This window comes from Austrofundulus limnaeus, unplaced genomic scaffold, assembly GCF_001266775.1.
Source record: "Austrofundulus limnaeus strain Quisiro unplaced genomic scaffold, Austrofundulus_limnaeus-1.0 Scaffold3, whole genome shotgun sequence".
NCBI classification, from domain to species: Eukaryota; Metazoa; Chordata; class Actinopteri; order Cyprinodontiformes; family Rivulidae; genus Austrofundulus; species Austrofundulus limnaeus.
Genome location: NW_013952405.1, coordinates 2,728,236 through 2,746,126, shown reverse-complemented (window position 1 = coordinate 2,746,126; position 17,891 = coordinate 2,728,236). Strand labels below are relative to the sequence as shown.

At 40.6% G+C, this 17,891-nt stretch overlaps 2 protein-coding genes across 4 annotated transcripts in view; both read left to right on the top strand.

Annotated features, from left to right (window-relative positions):
• ggt7 (gamma-glutamyltransferase 7) overlaps positions 1-6,411 on the top strand; it is a gene marked incomplete in the record, with an annotated part of 16,720 nt that extends 10,309 nt beyond the window's left edge. Inside the window, 8 exon segments of the mRNA XM_014017291.1 lie at positions 2,083-2,170; positions 2,631-2,758; positions 2,874-2,962; positions 3,071-3,223; positions 3,329-3,443; positions 3,543-3,680; positions 3,806-3,905; positions 4,890-6,411. Of these exon segments, the coding sequence (XP_013872745.1) occupies positions 2,083-2,170; positions 2,631-2,758; positions 2,874-2,962; positions 3,071-3,223; positions 3,329-3,443; positions 3,543-3,680; positions 3,806-3,905; positions 4,890-5,062 (984 nt within the window).
• A 999-nt stretch (positions 6,412-7,410) lies between these two features.
• Positions 7,411-17,891, top strand: part of ncoa6 (nuclear receptor coactivator 6) — a 12,885-nt gene continuing 2,404 nt past the window's right edge. For 2 of the 3 annotated variants that reach the window (XM_014017279.1, XM_014017261.1), the window contains exons 1-14: positions 7,411-7,508; positions 8,249-8,586; positions 8,823-8,978; positions 9,086-9,208; positions 9,414-9,536; positions 9,649-10,455; positions 10,607-10,738; positions 11,692-12,985; positions 13,084-13,202; positions 13,474-13,883; positions 13,971-14,213; positions 14,347-17,326; positions 17,523-17,573; positions 17,673-17,703. In XM_014017279.1, coding sequence (XP_013872733.1) covers positions 8,289-8,586; positions 8,823-8,978; positions 9,086-9,208; positions 9,414-9,536; positions 9,649-10,455; positions 10,607-10,738; positions 11,692-12,985; positions 13,084-13,202; positions 13,474-13,883; positions 13,971-14,213; positions 14,347-17,326; positions 17,523-17,573; positions 17,673-17,703 — 6,767 coding nt within the window. In that variant the 5' untranslated portion in view covers positions 7,411-7,508; positions 8,249-8,288. The remainder of the gene's footprint in view (positions 7,509-8,248; positions 8,587-8,822; positions 8,979-9,085; positions 9,209-9,413; positions 9,537-9,648; positions 10,456-10,606; positions 10,739-11,691; positions 12,986-13,083; positions 13,203-13,473; positions 13,884-13,970; positions 14,214-14,346; positions 17,327-17,522; positions 17,574-17,672; positions 17,704-17,891) is intronic. The other variant, XM_014017271.1, reaches the window with a different exon arrangement.

Genomic DNA, 17,891 nt, shown 5'->3' with positions numbered 1-17,891 from the left:
AACCTGAAGTCTCGCTGTTTAAATCTCCGTGTGTTTACAGCTCCAAAACACAAGTCCAGTTGCTTCATCTTTTTACTTTTCATTTTCAACGTAGATAGTATGATAATAACGATGTCCAGCCTGGGTTGTGGAGAGTATCGATCCTAAAGTTCGATACTCGGTCGATACTTTTTTCCAGCTCGTAGTTTCGTTCAAAAAAAAGCTTCACTGGAGCATCCTGGTCAGAGGCAGGTTCAGATATAAACACTGAACTAAAGAAGCAGGTCAGATCATTATTTAATCGGCTCTGATTAAACAACACCTTCCGATTTGATGTGCAAAATGTAGTATCAATGCTAGCTACTGTATGTAAACAAACAAGCCGGCTGACGAGACGTCACGTTTTTTACTGTGCATGCGTGTCACATCAGTACTGTGTTGCATTCACACAGAGGTCTGATGCAGGTCACATTTAAAATGTAATGTGAACGTTCACACAAAAAGATTGGATTTTTTCAAAAAATCGGAACTGAGCATTAAGACCTGCAGTGTGAACGTAGCCATTGTTACATGGAGTTTAACACAACTGAGCAAATCATCTGTTCCTTGTGCTTGTAAGTGGGGTGCACTTGAAAGGTTAAATTATCCTGAAGAGTTGTGTATTTTTACTGTGACTAATATGCTTAAATAACTGGAGTTAAACAAAAGTAATTTTCAGGATTATATTTCACTACCTATGAAGACATCCCACTTCTGCCATATTTTGATTATTAGTTTATTTAACAAGCATATTGATGAATATTAGATTATGTAGGTGCACCAGAGCTATCCTAAAGACTTTTTCAGGCTCAGACTCAGGCTGCTCAAGACAGGAATGATTGCTGTTTTATTTGTAACATTCAGAATCTGAATGGTGGTGTCAAAGAAGACAGTGTTTGAAAAAAAACAATAGAGGTAGCTTTAGAGATGAGTCAACATGTTTCAATGATTTTCTTGTTAGCGTTGTCACTGTCATGCTTTCTGTTTAAAAGTACACAGTGTCAAGTGTGAAACAACAGTCACAGTGGTCTAGTGTTAAGCCGGTTCTGTTGGTTAGTTTTTTTTTCTGTCAAAGCAGCTAAACGCTGTGTGAGAAGGGCTTTTGTTAGCCCACAGCTGTTAATGTGTTGTTTTATGTAAACATTGCCTGTACCTTGTTCCTGGCTGTTACTCCTGAAAAGTTCCCCGCCCCACTCTGCGAGGTAACAGCACAGGCACATAAAACCCTCGTCGTTCTGGTTTACAGACTGTCATTGTTGCATTTTAGATATCTAAAAATGAGTTTTGACTAGAAACAACTACATTTTGACTAAGCTGAATGGTAATATCTGCTTTTACATTCTGACTAGTCAGAAGAACAATTCCAGATATCGTGAAAGGAATTCTGAGTAATCAAAATGCCTTCTAAAGATATCCCAAATGACATCACTAGATTCGTCATTTGAAGGGTCACACATCCGTAATTACAATTCAGGTTATCTAAAATGTAATTAGACTAGTCACAATTACATTGTTTCATGTCTAAATTAAGAAATTGTGTGTAAGCCGGCCCCCTTGCTGCCACTGAGCTGTCCAAATAGTTGCCTGCAGAATTTAGTGAGGCTGCAACGACAGACAATAATTTGTGTTTCTTAAATTCATGGCGAGCATGAGATGCAGCGATGAAAACATGTTTAAAACACGAGAATTTGAGTTTCACTGACATTATTTGCTTTCAAGACACCTGCAACTGAATGTGCACTAGTCGAATCTTATGTGTGTGATTCTAAGCTTCATTTGGGTTTTTGTCTCAACAGAACATAAGCGAGAAATCTTGAAAGCAAATAATGACTAGTCAGAACTACCTTAAAAATATGAAGAACTGTATTTTTGACTAGTCGCAATTCCTTTTAGGATATTTTGAATATAATTAGAGATGTCGTAATGAAGTAATTAGTCTATGTTTAATCCAATTTCAGATATTTGGAATGTGAGTTTGGTGAAGCTGATTTACTAATGGGCATAAAAAAAWGTCGGTAAAAACAGACTAAAATTCAGAAAAAATAATTTGGACTTTTTTTATAGGTGCAAGCAAGAGGAGGCGTGCTCACAGGGGATGACTTTCAAAACTACAGCACAGTCCTAGAAAAGCCAGCGGAAAGCACCTATCTGGGTACGTCTACAGTAAGAGAAGATAAAATATCAGAAATGACACAGAGACACTCTAATCTGCTTAATATTGACTGAACTCAGGCTGGATCATTTGTCCAAGTATTCCTATCTGCTTTCAGGATGTACTTATTTAATAGACGTACCTCTTTAAATTGACATAAAGGGAAACTGTGTGTACTAATACTAGCAAATGAAATTCAAATTATACTTTTTGTATGCATTTAAATGTTTATACTGCCCACATGTTATAATCTGCCCACATATTTTAGCTGTCTTCCTTTTATTGTATGAAATGTATTTTATTTTTGCATTGTTTGACATTTATAATGTAAAAAAAACAGAACTGAAATAAATTAAGTTTTTTTTTTTTTTTTGCATTAGTCAATACACAACAGTTGTTTGCAGCATGTTTTATACTGTACAAAGTTTTTGCTTTACTAATGATTAAATCTGTTTTGAAGGATACCATGTAATGGCTGCTCCAGCCCCTCATGCAGGTGTTGCCTTGATCGCGGCACTTAATATCCTTGAAGGCTACAACATTACAAACCAGGTGCCCCGGAGTAGCACCTACCATTGGATTGCAGAGGTAATTAAAAAGATCGTTTCACCACTGTACAACTTACAGCAAACAGAATACACATTATAATTTTGTATTTCTTTCTTCGCCTCCCTTTTTCAAAATATTGACGACAACCTGCCAGGCTTTGAAGATAGCACTGGCTCTGGCTAGTGGGCTGGGAGACCCTTTATATGACGCCGCAGTCTCAGAAACTGTTGCAACAATGTTAAGGTAAGGGTTCCTCCACGTTCTAAAAACTGATGTCAAACACAGGCATGGATTTGGCCCAATTCATAACGCGTTCTCCTAAAACTGATCTTTTGTACTTCCTTTTTCTAGTAAATCACAGGCTTCCCTATTCCGCCAGATGATCAACGACACTCTGGCATTCCCTGTAAACCATTACACTTCAGCATTTACCTTTGAGAAAGGTACGACTGCTGCTCAGGTCATGGTCATGGGCCCAGACGACCACATTGTGTCAGTTGTGAGGTATCTAAAGTTTATAATGAACAGTGGGTTTAACAAAATGTAAGGAACAGTTCAAAGTTGGTTATTGTCGCTGTTAAACATGGATTATTCTTATTTTTGTTTTAGCTCACTAAACAAACCATTTGGCAGTGGGATAGTGACTCCTTCAGGAATCCTTTTGAACAGCCAGATTCTGGACTTTTCCTGGCCTAATAAAACTCGGAACTCATCGCATAACCCTGTAATCCTCTTCATCTTTGTTTAACTCGTTTATTTTGATGGATTTAATGCAGTGTTTTTGTGTGTTTTTTTAATTATATTTATTTATTTATTACTGTAGCATAACAGTGTTCAGGCTGGAAAAAGACCCATGTCCTTCCTGATGCCCACAGCAGTGAGGCCTGCAGTGGGGGTGTGTGGCAAGTATGTAGCCGTTGGGTCGTCCAGTGGAGCCAAAGCCCTCAGTGGCATCACACAGGTTAAATACTTACTATTTAATATTAATAATGATAGAAACTGTCAATTTACATTTCAGTTTTATTCTCAAAATCAACCTATTACTGTTTAAATTTCAACTTTTCTCCTCATGTTGATCCTGCACAGGTCCTGATGAATGTTCTGTCTTCACGTAAAAACATGAATGACAGTTTAGCGTATGGAAGACTCCACCCTCAGCTGGAGCCCAACACCCTTCTGGTGGACTGTGAGTTTTCTCTACCAGCCCATCCTTTTATAGGGTTTGCTCTCAACGTGTTAAAACCAATAAGAAGAAAAAAACTAATGCTAATAAAAAAATGGAAGTGGTTTTGTGCAGTGTAGATTTGATCAGTAAATATCTTACCTGCAGTCAACAGTGGTCAGATTAATCTTCGTTTGAAAGACTGGATAGAAAGTCTTGTGGGAGATTCAACCTGACCGCTGCTCAGATTGGGTCTCATCTAATAATTGTGTTGACTCACCAATTTATACCATTTCAAATCACTTAAATTGAAAAAAAAAACGTTTTGTAGCAGTTGGAACTTTAATGAGCCTTTATTATGAGTAGCTGTTAGTTTGAGAGTTTCTCCCTCTCTGAACTGAGATCACTCTGACTGCTGCCTACAGCTAATGACAAACTCACTACTTATAAATCCTTCACTCACTAAACCTGACTTCAAATAAACTAAACCTCTGGATGACTTACTAAATCTCTAAATGTGGCAAAGTCATCCAGTCTTTATTAAAGGTGTCACAAATTATTTTCTTTTATGAATGTGTTTAGAAGCAGAAAATTTACTTTAACTACTTACCCCTCTTTCTACTGACCAGCTGTGTGTAGAAAATGTTAACTTTTAAACAAAAAGAAGAATTCAAATGTGTCATGGCACAATGCTTACACTCGGCATGCTTTTGTATACTTTGCAGTGTAGATGACTTTTAGAATACTAGCAAGCATGGCTAGATAAACAAACAAATCTAATAAAGTCTCCTTACTTATTGTATACTTGACTTCCTCTGCTGTGAATAAAGTAATCCCAAAACACACGTTTTAAGAGTAAAGATTTTCCTGAATTTGAAGTGCTAATCAAGCGTTGTTGTTTGTTCACATCACCATTCAAACATACCGTGACTGCTACACGTTACATTTGAGTGACATGTTAACAGAAAGTTTTAACACCCTTCTTATCCTGTATCGCTTCTTCTACAGCTGAGTTTTTAGAGGACGACGTGAAGCTGCTGCAGGCCAAAGGACACAAAGTTGAGAGGATGGACGTTCTCTCACTGGTGGAGGGCACACAGAGAACCAATGACATCATCACTGGGGTGAAGGACCCCCGAAGTGCTGATGCCTCTGCCCTTACTATGTCTAGCGTGCCGTAGTGCATCGCTTCTTCAGATAATTGCTTTTATTATTGAGGATGGTAAGACTAGCAGCATGTGGCTACATAAAAAGCAAAATTCAACAGCAAAGGGTTGTTTTCTGAAAAAAAAAAAAAACATCAGCAAAACACACGTGCAGCTTTTCTCTGGGCTGACCTGATAGGAGCCTTGTGATTTGCTCAAATTAAATGTTAGAACGCAACCCTACTAATTCTACTGCACCTTCTCACAACCTCATCTAATCGGCGCGCAGACACAATGTGAAATGGTTTTGAAGTTTAACTCCATCCCAAGGTTTGTTTCTAAATTAATGGTACGTAAGCCAGCTTTTACCTTTTTGCTAATGTGAAGAGGGAAAAGAAGTCGAAGCAGGAATGTCTAATAAGGCTCTTTTCCTAAGATTCTGTTAGGTGTTTTAAGAGTTTTTGCACTAACAGTGTACAATAAGGTAAATTATTGAATACTTAATGTATGATTGCCAGGATTTGCCTTTAGGAGAATGATGTGAGGTCTGTTTTAGATACCTTTCAGCTGCATTTCACTGTTATTCCAAATAGTTCACAACATCAGAAACAAGCCCTTGTTTCAGTATATCTGAACAGGACGGTCCTAAAGGGAACACATTAACCCCCTGTTCTTTAAATGATGTACAAGTGTCTTTAGATGTTGTTTGGTACAGCTGCTGGCGCTTTAGTTGTTGTAGTTGATCACTTCTACACCGGGACTGTGTTAAAACAAATGCGCACAACAGAAATGTGTTTGGATCACAAGTTTATTTCAATTAGCAAGATCCTTAAACTGATTTTAATAGGTTTTAGAAATCAGTACTCGTTTTATGGGTGTATTTAAATGTCGTGTTTTAGTAATTTAACTTGCTGTAAATATTTTTATTTTGAACCTGTGAATGAAGATTTTTGAGAAGGGTTTATATTTCTTAGAGCAGGAATAACTGGAAAATTTATTGTTTCTGTTTTTTGTATCAACATCTGCTTGACTGCATCTGTTGTTTTAATGTAGAACAGCATCAGACGGTGCATCTTGGATAAATGATGTTATGTTTGTTTTGCTGCACTAGTAATTATATTAAATTATATTATATTGTGTATTTACAGATAGAACAAACAGCTTCCTGTAGATGTTTCTGTCCAAAGTAAATCAGCTAGCTCCAACTGATCAAAAGACTTCTTGATTTTAAAATCATTTACACTTGTCTTCTGTACTGTAGAGGGCCGAAGTAAGGCACATTTGCACAAAACCTAATGTCTAATTTTGTTTGTGCTTTTATGTGATTATCATAAAAGTCTGCATTGTTCAAATAAAAAAATGAAAATGATACATTTAAATAATAATTATTAATATTTTGTTTGTTTGTTTTTTACCCTGCTTTCACTTAAACACATAATAAAGACATTTTACAATGAAGACATATTATTAGAACAATACATTAAATATAACAAAAATAACACCAAAGTTATGGATCAACACAATTAAAACAAAGTAAACATTAGATCCACAACTGTAGTAAAATCAACAATAGAAATGGAGAAGAAAAAAGCTGTATAGTTCATCAGCTAGTGAATATTAATGCTAAACATGAGAACCATTTATACCAATGTTTATTAAATACATATGGTCTGATCCATGGCATTCAGTTAACTTTTTTACATCATTTATTATTAAAGATGGTTTCAGTATAATTTTAATTATATGATGATTAGAGTTAACTATTTTAATTTGATTTGATGATACTTTTATTGTCATTGTACGGAGCACAATGAAATTAAGAACACCCATTCAAGAAGACACATGACAAAAACATGAGGGAACAGGTGATCATGTCATCTGGCAACCAGCAGGGGTCGCACTACCTTTTAAAAAGAAAAAATATTTATAAATTTTCACCCATTTAATAAAAAAAATGTAATTATTTTTCTCAGTATTCTTTCATAGGATCTTTTGAAAAGAAAGTGAGAAAACAAAAACACGGCACATGCAAATTTGAGCAATCTTATAAAATTGGAGCATGTTTATTAAGCAAATAATAAATAATTAAGAGATAATTAAATTTAGGCAACAGTTTAACCTCTTTCTGAGTAAAAAATTCAAAAAAGAACTCAAATTGTTCTATCAATATTAATATTAACAGTGGTTAARTTAAAGGATATTCAGAAAATAATYGATTTCACCTTAATTTGAAAAATAAAAAAGCAGTGATCTGTCCAAGGAGAAAAGATTATCACATTAGTTGTTTTCAGATTATTTCAAGTTGTCATGTCGCTTGTGTGACTGTTCAGTTTATGGCTCAGTTTCTCAATCGGAGATTTATTTTGAAAACCGGAAGCGGAAGTAGCAATTTTATTCTAACTCGTGTGAAATTCATGTTTTGTTAGCCTGTCTAGCAAGCTGATGTCGACTGGTTGACAATATCTTTAGATGGATATGTTTGGTAAGGTGTTTGCTTATTAACCATGACGATATTTACGAAGTTAAACTAAATTAATWTGTAAGCTAAAAGTAGCTGATTGGATGCATTTTCGGGTTTAATTACCGGCTGTGCTAGCAGTAGCTGCTCAGCTACGTTTGCTAACTGGAGTCGTCAGAAAGAAGCCAGCAGGAACTACTTTGACGTTAAATATTTATCTTCTTTCATTGTGCTGTTTAAGACGTCTACATTGAAGAAATGGCTGTCGCTTGCATTAGCATGAATGTGCATAATAATACAAAAAATACGGTTGCCCTGCGATCATTTTGGTATTTATATATTAGTGTCAGTAGGTGTTGAGGCCCGTAGTCTTTGCAGGGCCGATGATTTAACTAAGCTAACCATCTTTTATGAAAATACATAATGATCTGTAAATTAACGGCCAATGAAATAAGTCACACGCTTCTTAAAACGTTGACTACCACCCACAACACCTGTGATCCCAGTGTTTTTGCCATAATAACCTGAACATCCCTAGTCCAAGATGTCACCTCCAGCTGTGTACCTCTGTTGTTACGTCCTTGTATTTGTTTTATGGCTTTCAAAATGAAAGATGATTTTATGTTTGGCCTAATTGATCTCGCTTGAACTTGTCAGAAAATATAGGTCTGGTATAATTTCATCAGATGATTGGCAACTTTGTCGCCTTTGTAGTTTGTGCGTTAGATATTTGTTAATTAAGACTGTGCGTTGTGTGATTACAGCATAAAAGTTGTACAGAAGCCACTCCTAACTCGTGGGGCAATGGCTGACCAACATTCCCCACCTGAGATGTCCCAGAAGACTGAGTACCTGGAGCCTGATAATGAATCGGACAGGGATTCTGGTGTTGGGGAAGATGCAGGAGAAGATGCTGATACTTACAATCAATACAGTGTAAATGAAGAAGACGAAGACATGGAGATGGATAATATGAATGGAAATGATGGAGAGTCTGAAGACTTTACAGTGTTTGTTGCCTTTCAAGGGAACATGGAAGATGAGGACTTCGTTCAAAAACTTGACACCGTCGTCAGTGGGATACCTAACATACTTAATATGGGTTAGTTTTTTTTTCTTTATCCTTTTGTATAGTTTTGTATTGTTAACACTAAACGTGTCACTTGTCCTGTTCAGTCACCTTTGACAAAGTAAAGTAAAAGTGATTATGTAGAAATGCTGTCGATTTTTCCACCAGCCTGTCTTTTTATCTTTTTCATCTAAAAGCTGCTTAAGCAGATAAAGTGAGGTAGTATCAGTTGTAAAGCCAACTGAGTTCGTAAAATTATCATCTTTCAGACTCTGAGAGGCTGCAGCCACAACATGTGGAGCCATGGAACAGTGTTCGTGTTACCTTCAACATTCCTCGTGACGCTGCTGAGCGACTCCGACTGCTGGCCCAGAACAATCAGCAGCAGCTTAGAGAACTGGGTATTCTCTCTGTGCAAATAGAAGGTAAACAGCATAGACTAAGTAGAACGTATTCCGTCACTCACTTACATACTTATGCTTTTGCACTTTGTACTTAATTGATGCAATAATATTTAAAATTTTGTGTTCAGGTGAGGGAGCAATTAATGTGGCTGTGGGACCAAACCGAGGACAAGAAGTCAGAGTGAATGGACCAATAGGAGCACCTGGTCAGATGAGAATGGATGGTGGCTTTCCAGGTCAGCCTGGTCCAGGTATTTGTTTGCTGGATTTCTTATAACTAAAGACTATTTAGGTAGGAATAATCATTTTCTAGCTATCAGAACCTCAATTGGGGGGAAGCAAAATGTGCTGCCTCCATAAGTAATCGTTAGCATTCTTATTGATCATTTAGGTACTTGATAAATGTTGCCATGTGCATATTTATGACTTATTACTCTATATATTTATGTCAACAAGGAGGGGTAAGGATGGCCAATCCATCTATGGTTCCACCAGGCCCTGGCATGGTGGGTCAGCCTATGTTACCAGGCAGTAGTGGACAAATGCATCCTCGTGTTCAAAGGCCACCTTCACAAGCAGGTCTATATATTTTTTTGTTTTATTTTTTGCATATTATATAATTCATTGACAAAAGTTAAACAAATCACAGAGTTGGCAGAACAATAATGAATTATGCCTTCTATACCCACAGATGTGATGGATCCAATGATGCCAGTTATGTCTGTTCAGCAGCAGCAGCAACTTCAGCACCAACAGGTTGCTTCCCATGCTTCTGCTCATCATATACAAGCTCTGCAGGGAGGGAGACCACTCAATCCAGCTGCGCTGCAGCAGCTACAACAACAGCATCACCAACAGCAGCAGGCCCAGCAGCAGGTTCAGCTTTCCCAGCTTGGACCCAGACCCCCATTTAACCCTCCAGGCCAAATGTCTGCACCTCCTGGCTGGAATCAGTTGCCGTCCGGTGTACTCCAGCCACCAGCAGCTCAGGGAGGCCCTACATGGAGAAAACTTCCACCCCAGGGGCAAATGGTTCAGCGCCCACCCTCTCTAGCTACAGTTCAGACCCCCAATCATCCTCCACCCCCGTACCCATTTGGCAGTCAGCAGGCAGGGCAGTTATTCAGCACTATGGGTCAAGGACAGTTGCAGCAGCAACAACAGCCAGGAATGGGTCAGTTTGCTGCACCCCAACCTAAAAGCCAACAAGGTGGCCCCGTTGGGGTCACTGGACAACCCAGACCCCCGCCACCTCTTCCACCAACTACTGGACCACAGGGCAACCTCACTGCCAAGTCCCCTGGATCATCCTCATCTCCTTTCCAGCAAGGTTCTCCAGGGACACCTCCCATGATGGCTCAGAGACCTACCACTCCACAGGGTTTCCCTCAGGGTGTTGGTTCACCAGGTAGAGCAGCCCTCACTCAACAGGGTAACATGCAGCAAGGATTCATGGGAATGCCCCAGCATGGACAGCCTGGGGCCCAAGTTCACCCAGGTGAGCAATTGTTAGTGCCTGTATTTTAGTTTACTGAAAGACCAGTAAAAGAAATGTTGTGTTCTGTCATTACAAAAGATTTGCCATCAAGTAAGAATATATTTTTCAATTAAATGTTCACACTAACAAAATTAGTAACCACTGATTCCAGGTATGGCAAAGCGTCCTATGGGCTTTCCAACTCCAAACTTTGTCCAAGGTCAGGTGAGTGCGAGCACTCCAGGAGCCCCCGTTGGTGGAGCAACTCAGCAGCTACAGAACAACCAAGCAATGACTCACGCAGGTAAAGTGTAACACAGCAGATAAAATAGAATAGAATAGAAATGGTCTTTATTGTCCCGCGGAGGGAAAATTCAGGATGAAATTCAGATGTGTGGTTTGTTTGACGACAAGACATTATAATGAACCACATATTACATTGATCTACAGTATATTACATTTTTGACATAATGGCAAAATGTAATGAATAAAAAAAAGTGCTGATGCTCCAACAAGGTATCTTTTTCCTTTATTGTGGAGTGTAAGTACTTTGTCAGGAAAAAATCTTGCGGTTACTTATATTTGAGTAAGAATGATACAAAACATCTACCAGCGTACTTCTGAACATGCAGTGTTGTACGTGTAAAAAAATTTCAGCCAATTGCTTTTTTTATTATTATTTTTTTTTTAATTTAGCCTTTATCAAGCCAGACCACGATCCTTTTGAAGTGGCGGTTTAGAACAGTAATTCTTAATACCTTATTCCAAATTTTCAGTGTTTTGCCTTTGGCTGTAATTTTTCTACTCTTTAGTCCAATGCCTGTAGGCCTGCATTTGAATTATTTTGCTATGCTGTACAATTGAACAATAAAAAAAAAATCTGTGGAAAATGGACACGTCCAGTACAAAATAAGATGTGGACTGTCTAAAAAAATGTATGCACTCAGATTGAGAAGTTTTTGAAATTGGAGAAATTTTCTTCCTACCTTCTTCAAAAGGTAAATACCGGTACAGTGCCTATAACATTTTCACCCCCTTTGGATGTTTTATGATTTTATTGTTGTCATAAATCAGTCTTCATCACTATAAATTGGCCCTCTTTGCAACTAAATAAATAATATTTATATATCTATAAAACCTTCTTAAATGATGCAATGAAATCATATTTCTACAGAATAATACTAATTAAATAAGCTTATTATATATTGTAAGAGGCAGTGAAATATGTTGTAATCAGTCTTTTCCATTTTACACCAGGAACCCAGCCATCAGCCTCCACACCAAACTCAATGCAGGGACCACCCCATGTCCAATCTAATGTTATGGCTGTGCAAAGTAGCATGGCAGGTCCGCCTCCTGGTACAACAGCTGGACCTAGCATGGGCCAGCAGCAGGCTGGCCTCCAGACCCAGATGATGGGCCTCCAGCATCAGGCCCAGCCTGTGTCTTCCTCCCCCAGCCAGATGGTTCAAGGCCAGGGTGGAGGTCAGACTGTCCTTTCAAGGCCCATTGGTCAAGGGCAGAGAGGAGGGATGACCCCACCTAAGCAAATGATGCCACAACAAGGCCAGGGGGTGATGCATGGGCAGGGTCAGATGGTTGGAGGCCAAGGACATCATGCCATGCTCCTGCAGCAGCAGCAGCAACAAAACTCAATGATGGAGCAAATGGTTGCCAATCAAATGCAAGGAAACAAGCAGGCTTTTGGAGGCAAGATTCCACCTGGGGTTATGCCTGGCCAGATGATGCGTGGCCCTTCACCAAATGTTTCTGGAAATATGGCTCAGTTTCCGGGACAGGTCCCACAGCAGATGACTCCTCAGCAGCAGCAGCAATTAGCTCAACTTCAACAGCAGCAGCAGTTACAACAGCATCAGCTGCAGCAGCAGCAGTTACAACAACAGCAGCAGCAGCAACACCAGCAGATGAACCAGCAACAGCCCCAACAGGTTCAAATTTCTGGCAATCCTAATCAGACTATGAGCATGCATGGTCAACAGATGAGACTTCCTGCTGGTCATCATCTTATCCAACAACAACAACAACAACAGTTACAGCAGCAGCAGTTTCAGCAGCAACAACAACAGAAACAACAACAAGCAATGCTGCAGCAGCAACAACAACAGGCAGCTCAGCAGCATCAACATGTCATGGGAGACCCAAATGGGGCTGGAGACATGGGTGTGCAACAAATGGTCCCTGATATGCAGGCACAGCAGCAGCAAGGCATGATTGGAGGTCCTCAGCACATGCAGATGGGAAATGGACACTTTGCAGGTCATGGCATGAACTTCAACCCTCAGTTCCAAGGTCAAATGCCTATTGGAGGGCCATGTGGGCAACCAGGAGGCTTTCCAGTTAGTAAAGATGTTACGCTGACCAGCCCACTGCTAGTCAATCTTTTGCAGAGTGATATCTCAGCAAGTCAGTTTGGACCAGGAGGAAAACAGGGGGCAGGTGGAGACAATCAGGCAAAGCCTAAAAAGAAGAAACCTGTGCGAAAGAAAAAGCCCAAAGAAARTGACGGCCAACAGCAAGTTGAGGGACCTGGGTAATAACTTCATTCTATTATATTTTAATCAATTGAAAACTTCACTCTTATCATTATTGGACAATTCTTCTCATATTTCATACATTTTTGCCTCTCAGTGGTCTTGATGGGGCAGCTGGGCTGGATGATTCTGAAGTGTCCAATCTGGGTGGGGAGCCGGGTTTGAACTCAGAAAACCCAGTCCAGAAACTCCCTGATTTTGCAAACAGGCCTGCAGGTAAATTAAAAAATTATTATRTTATTATTATAACATTATATTATATTATATTAGTTTGAATTAAATTTTTAGAAGCACATTCTTTTAATAATTGTTTTATTGTCAAAGTCTAATTTATTGAAGCACATTTAAAATCAAGTGTTGACCAAAGTGCTGTGTACATAAAAGGTCTAGATTATTTTATTATTGTATTGTAATATATTAACATTTAAACAAAAGTAATTAAAATTAAAATATAACAATAGTTTTTCCCTCTTTTTGCTCTCTTTAGGCTTTCCTAATCAGACAGGAGAGCAAAGAGTACTGCAGCAAGTACCCATGCAGTTTATGCAACAGCAGCAGCAGCAACAACACCAACAACAACAGCATTTGCAGCAACAGCAAATGCAGCATCAGCAAATGCAGCATCAACAGCAAATGCAACAGCAGATGCAACAGCAACAAATGCAACAACAGCAGCAGCAACAACAACAACAATTACAACAGCAGCAGCAACAACAACAACAACAACTACAACAGCAGCAGCAGCAACAACAATTACAGCAACAACAAATGCAGCAGCAGCAGCAGATGATGCATGCTCTCCAGAATGCTCAAGGCCAGCAAGGGATGACAGGGCCACAAGCTTCAGCTCAAGGCCAACCACAGATGCATCCTCATCAGCTGCAGCAGCAACAGCAGGTATTATGTGCACACTTGATGGTGTCTGGTATAAACACAGCAAGTTTTCTATTTTTACTTTATGTTGCTTTCCATCGTACATTCTAGCAGCAGCAACAACAACAGATGATGATGATGCTTAAGATGCAACAGGAGCAGGCAAAGAATCGAATGCCCATGCCCCCAGGAGGACAGCTCCCTCCCCGGGGTATGGCCAATCCAACAGAGGCACAAAGGCATCCAGTTTCACAGCAAAGCAACATGCCTGTAATGATCAGCCTTCCAGGACATGGAAGTGTGCCACCATCACCTGACAAAGCYCGGGGGATGCCCTTGATGGTGAACCCACAGGTAAAGGACAAGTAGTAATCTGCACAATATGAATATGCAAATTGTATAGTGAAATGTAAATATGTGRATGTGCCATTATTTATTTTGGTTTAGAAACTTGTGCGCTATTTGAATTGAAGTTCTCCTTTTCCAGCTTGCAGGTGCTGTTCGAAGAATGTCCCATCCTGATGCTGGGCAGGGTACCCAGGGCACTGGATCTGATGAGGTTCTTACAGGTGCACCGTCAAAGCAGGACAGGCCTGGTGGCTCAGAAATTGGGACACAGCCAGGAAATGGGACTCAACAGGTTGTGTCCAGCCAGGGTTCCAATGCTCATTTGATGAAGCAAGGGTCTGGTCAAACACAAATGCCCCAGCATACCGGGGCCAGTCCTCAGCAGCAGTTGCCCAGTCAGCCTCAACAAGGCGGTCACATGTCTAGCCTTCATTTTCCTAATGCCCCTACAACTTCACAAAGCTCCAGGCCTAAAACCCCCAACAGAGCCAGCCCAAGACCCTATCATCATCCTCTAACTCCAACTAATCGCCCACCCAGTACTGAGCCCTCAGAAATTAACCTTTCTCCTGAGAGGCTAAATGCTTCAATTGCTGGACTATTTCCTCCTAAAATTAACATTCCTCTTCCTCCAAGACAGCCAAACCTTAACAGAGGATTTGACCAACAGGGTTTGAACCCAACAACCCTGAAAGCAATTGGGCAGGCACCTCCTAATTTAACTCTAACAAGCAACAATAACAACAATGGTAACACAGGAGGAAATAACACTAACAATCAGATGTCTTCTGGACCTGGTGTTGGGGGTTTAGGTACAAAGCAAGACAAACAGCCTGCAGGCCAAAGTAAGAGGGCAAGTCCTAGCAATAGTCGCAGGTCAAGTCCCGCATCTAGTCGCAAGTCAGCCACTCCAAGTCCAGGAAGACAAAAGGGGGCAAAAATTACAATCAACTGCCCTCCACATCAGCAGCAATTAGGAAACCCTCAAGGGCAAACAATGATGCTAAGCCCTTCCTCGGTGCCTCAAAGTCCAGTATCTCTGCCTTCACAACTAAGCGGAGGCATGGAGGCACAGCAGACCCAAAGTCCCATTCATGGGATTCACGGCAACCCAGCTGATGGAGTCAGGGAAAACCAGGGAATGCTTACAGTCGAAAGACACACACCTCAATCTCAGTCCCAACCATTCAGGGATTTATCAGCCCCCAGAATAACAAGTCCTCGTCTGCCAGCACCCCAGCAGCCTAAACCTGATATGGAAGTGCAGGGAAGCACAACTGATAGACATCCAACACAGCAAACATCTATACAGGACTCAGAGGCTTCACCTGCTCTCAGATCAGCTCCAACATCCCTCAACCAGTTGCTAGATAACGCGAGTGTTGCAAACATGCCACTTCGAACGGTTCAGACTAATACTGTTGTCATAGGAAAAGACAGCCTGAAGTCTGCTTTGGATCCAGACAGGCCACTTCCCACTAATTCCCAGAGCTTTTCATCTGTTGTTACCACTGCTACTGTACAGGAAACTGAGGCTAAATCTAAACCAGCTTCTTGTATTCCTACTAGCAGCCCTGCCTTGCAGCTTACTTCAGTCCCCAGCTCGCACCTTCCCACTAATGTAAGCTTGAGTACTCTTGGCCTTAACCAAAATCCCATTTCTAGTCTCATTAATTCGAATTCAAACATAAATTCAATGACCAGTCTTTGCAACTCAGTCAGCACTAACACTAATGCGACACCAGGTCTTAGCACCAGTACAATCACTTCTGGTCAGAACAGTTCTGCCACAGCTGTTAGTACCAGCTCTGTTGTACACCCAGCCAATTCATCTCTTAAGCCAAGTCCTAGTCCTAAACCTGTGACAAGTGTTCCCTCAGTCATACAGGTCCCTTCATCTTCAACCAACATTTCTCCCAATCAGATCAGAGTGTTGTTCGCACCAAATGCCATTACTTCTGCCCCTACTTCACAGGTGTCCGCATCTATGGTGTCCACTATGATGGCTGTCCCAAACAAAAACATTAGACCTCAGGACATCAGACAGCAGAATTCCGGCCCACGACCTGCTCAGTTCATCACAACCACTCCTGTGTTTATCAACCCAGTTTTCCAGGTCACGGGTTCTTCTATGGCTCCCAATACAACAGTGGTATCACAGTCTGTCACCATGGTGGGCTCTATCCAGGTGTCGGCTGCAAACATCCAACTTTCTCCTGCTCCAACTTCCACACAATCATCAGGGGCTACAATGACAAGTGCTCAGCTCACAAAGAATGCTGTTGGACAGGTTCATGTAGCCAGTAGTATGTCCTCTTCAGTCCCTGCTGGTACTCTCCTAGCTCCTCAACAAATGAACCAAGGACATGTCAAAACAGAACATTTGGGAGAGACGAGTTCTGCTCAAAAATCTGCTCTCCCTGTGTGTCAGCCACATTCCCATCCAAGCCAATCAATGTCTTCTTTTCAACCACCTCTGGCCTCTCCTCCTCCCTGTTCTAGTCCTGGAGCTGTTAACACAATCCGAAAGAGCCCTGTATCTTCATCTCCAGTTCCCCATGTGAAAAGTAAGCCTGCGTCAGTTCCTGTATCTTGTACTGGCACAGCTGACTCCCAGCAAAGCAGTGTAGAAAGGCCACTACAGGGGCACCCAGGGCCAGTCCCTCCACAAGTTTTTATACCTCCTGTTAGTTCAGCCGTTAAGACTGAAGCACAAGCTCCCCATACTACTACTGTTGGATCAAATAATACTCTGCCTATAGTTTCTTCCCAAGTTACTGTTCCTAATCAGATTGTTGGCCAGGCACCTGTACTCACATCAGCCTCAGTCTCAAGCCTAAAACAGGCAGTAAATCCTCAAGCTCCCATTGTGACTGCAGCTGGTACAACCGCTGGGGTCTCTTCCAGTACATTGCTTACTACAGTCACTCCTGTACATACTCCCGTGCTGTCTGTTGTTCCAATTGTTGCTGCACCAGTACCTGTTGAGGGATCCCATATTACATCCACTCCTGCTGCTGTCTCCAGTGGAGGGCCATCAGGCCAACCTGACCCTCCAGCTGCAGAGCCACCCATGCCACCAAATTCAGCACCTGCTGAATCAGCTCAAACCACTTCAGGTACAATCATGTTTGTATATCTTTAAGCCTAGGCTTATTTCACACAACTGCGCCTTATGACTGTTAATGAGGTAATATTGTTTTACCATGAAAAGAGAAATAAGCATGATTTACTGAAATATTTTGTGACTTTATTGGAGCAGGAATAGTTTTTGTTTTTTAAAATACCACTCACGTATTGTCCTCCCCTTTTCAGCACCTCTTCAACAAGAAGCTTCACAGGATTCTGGCTCCACTGAGAAGAAGAGTAACTATTTTCTCATTTCAATTTAAAAATTCAAATCTAACAAGCCCATTTGAGAAACTGCAACTAGATAGTAGATAATTCTGTGTGTGTGTTTTACAGATGAAGAGTTCTCAACAGGTTCAGAGCAAGGGTGAGATTATTTTTTAACATGGGTCATTGTTGTTGCTGTTTGGTTTAATTTGGATCCAAGGGATTTTTATGATGACCTTCAGTATGACACTTTTTAAAAACCTGCCCTGATCATGTGAAAAATAGATGTCAAGACTTTTCTAGCTTCATTGAACCACAGGTTAGTTTTTATAGAGTAGGGGGTGGGGG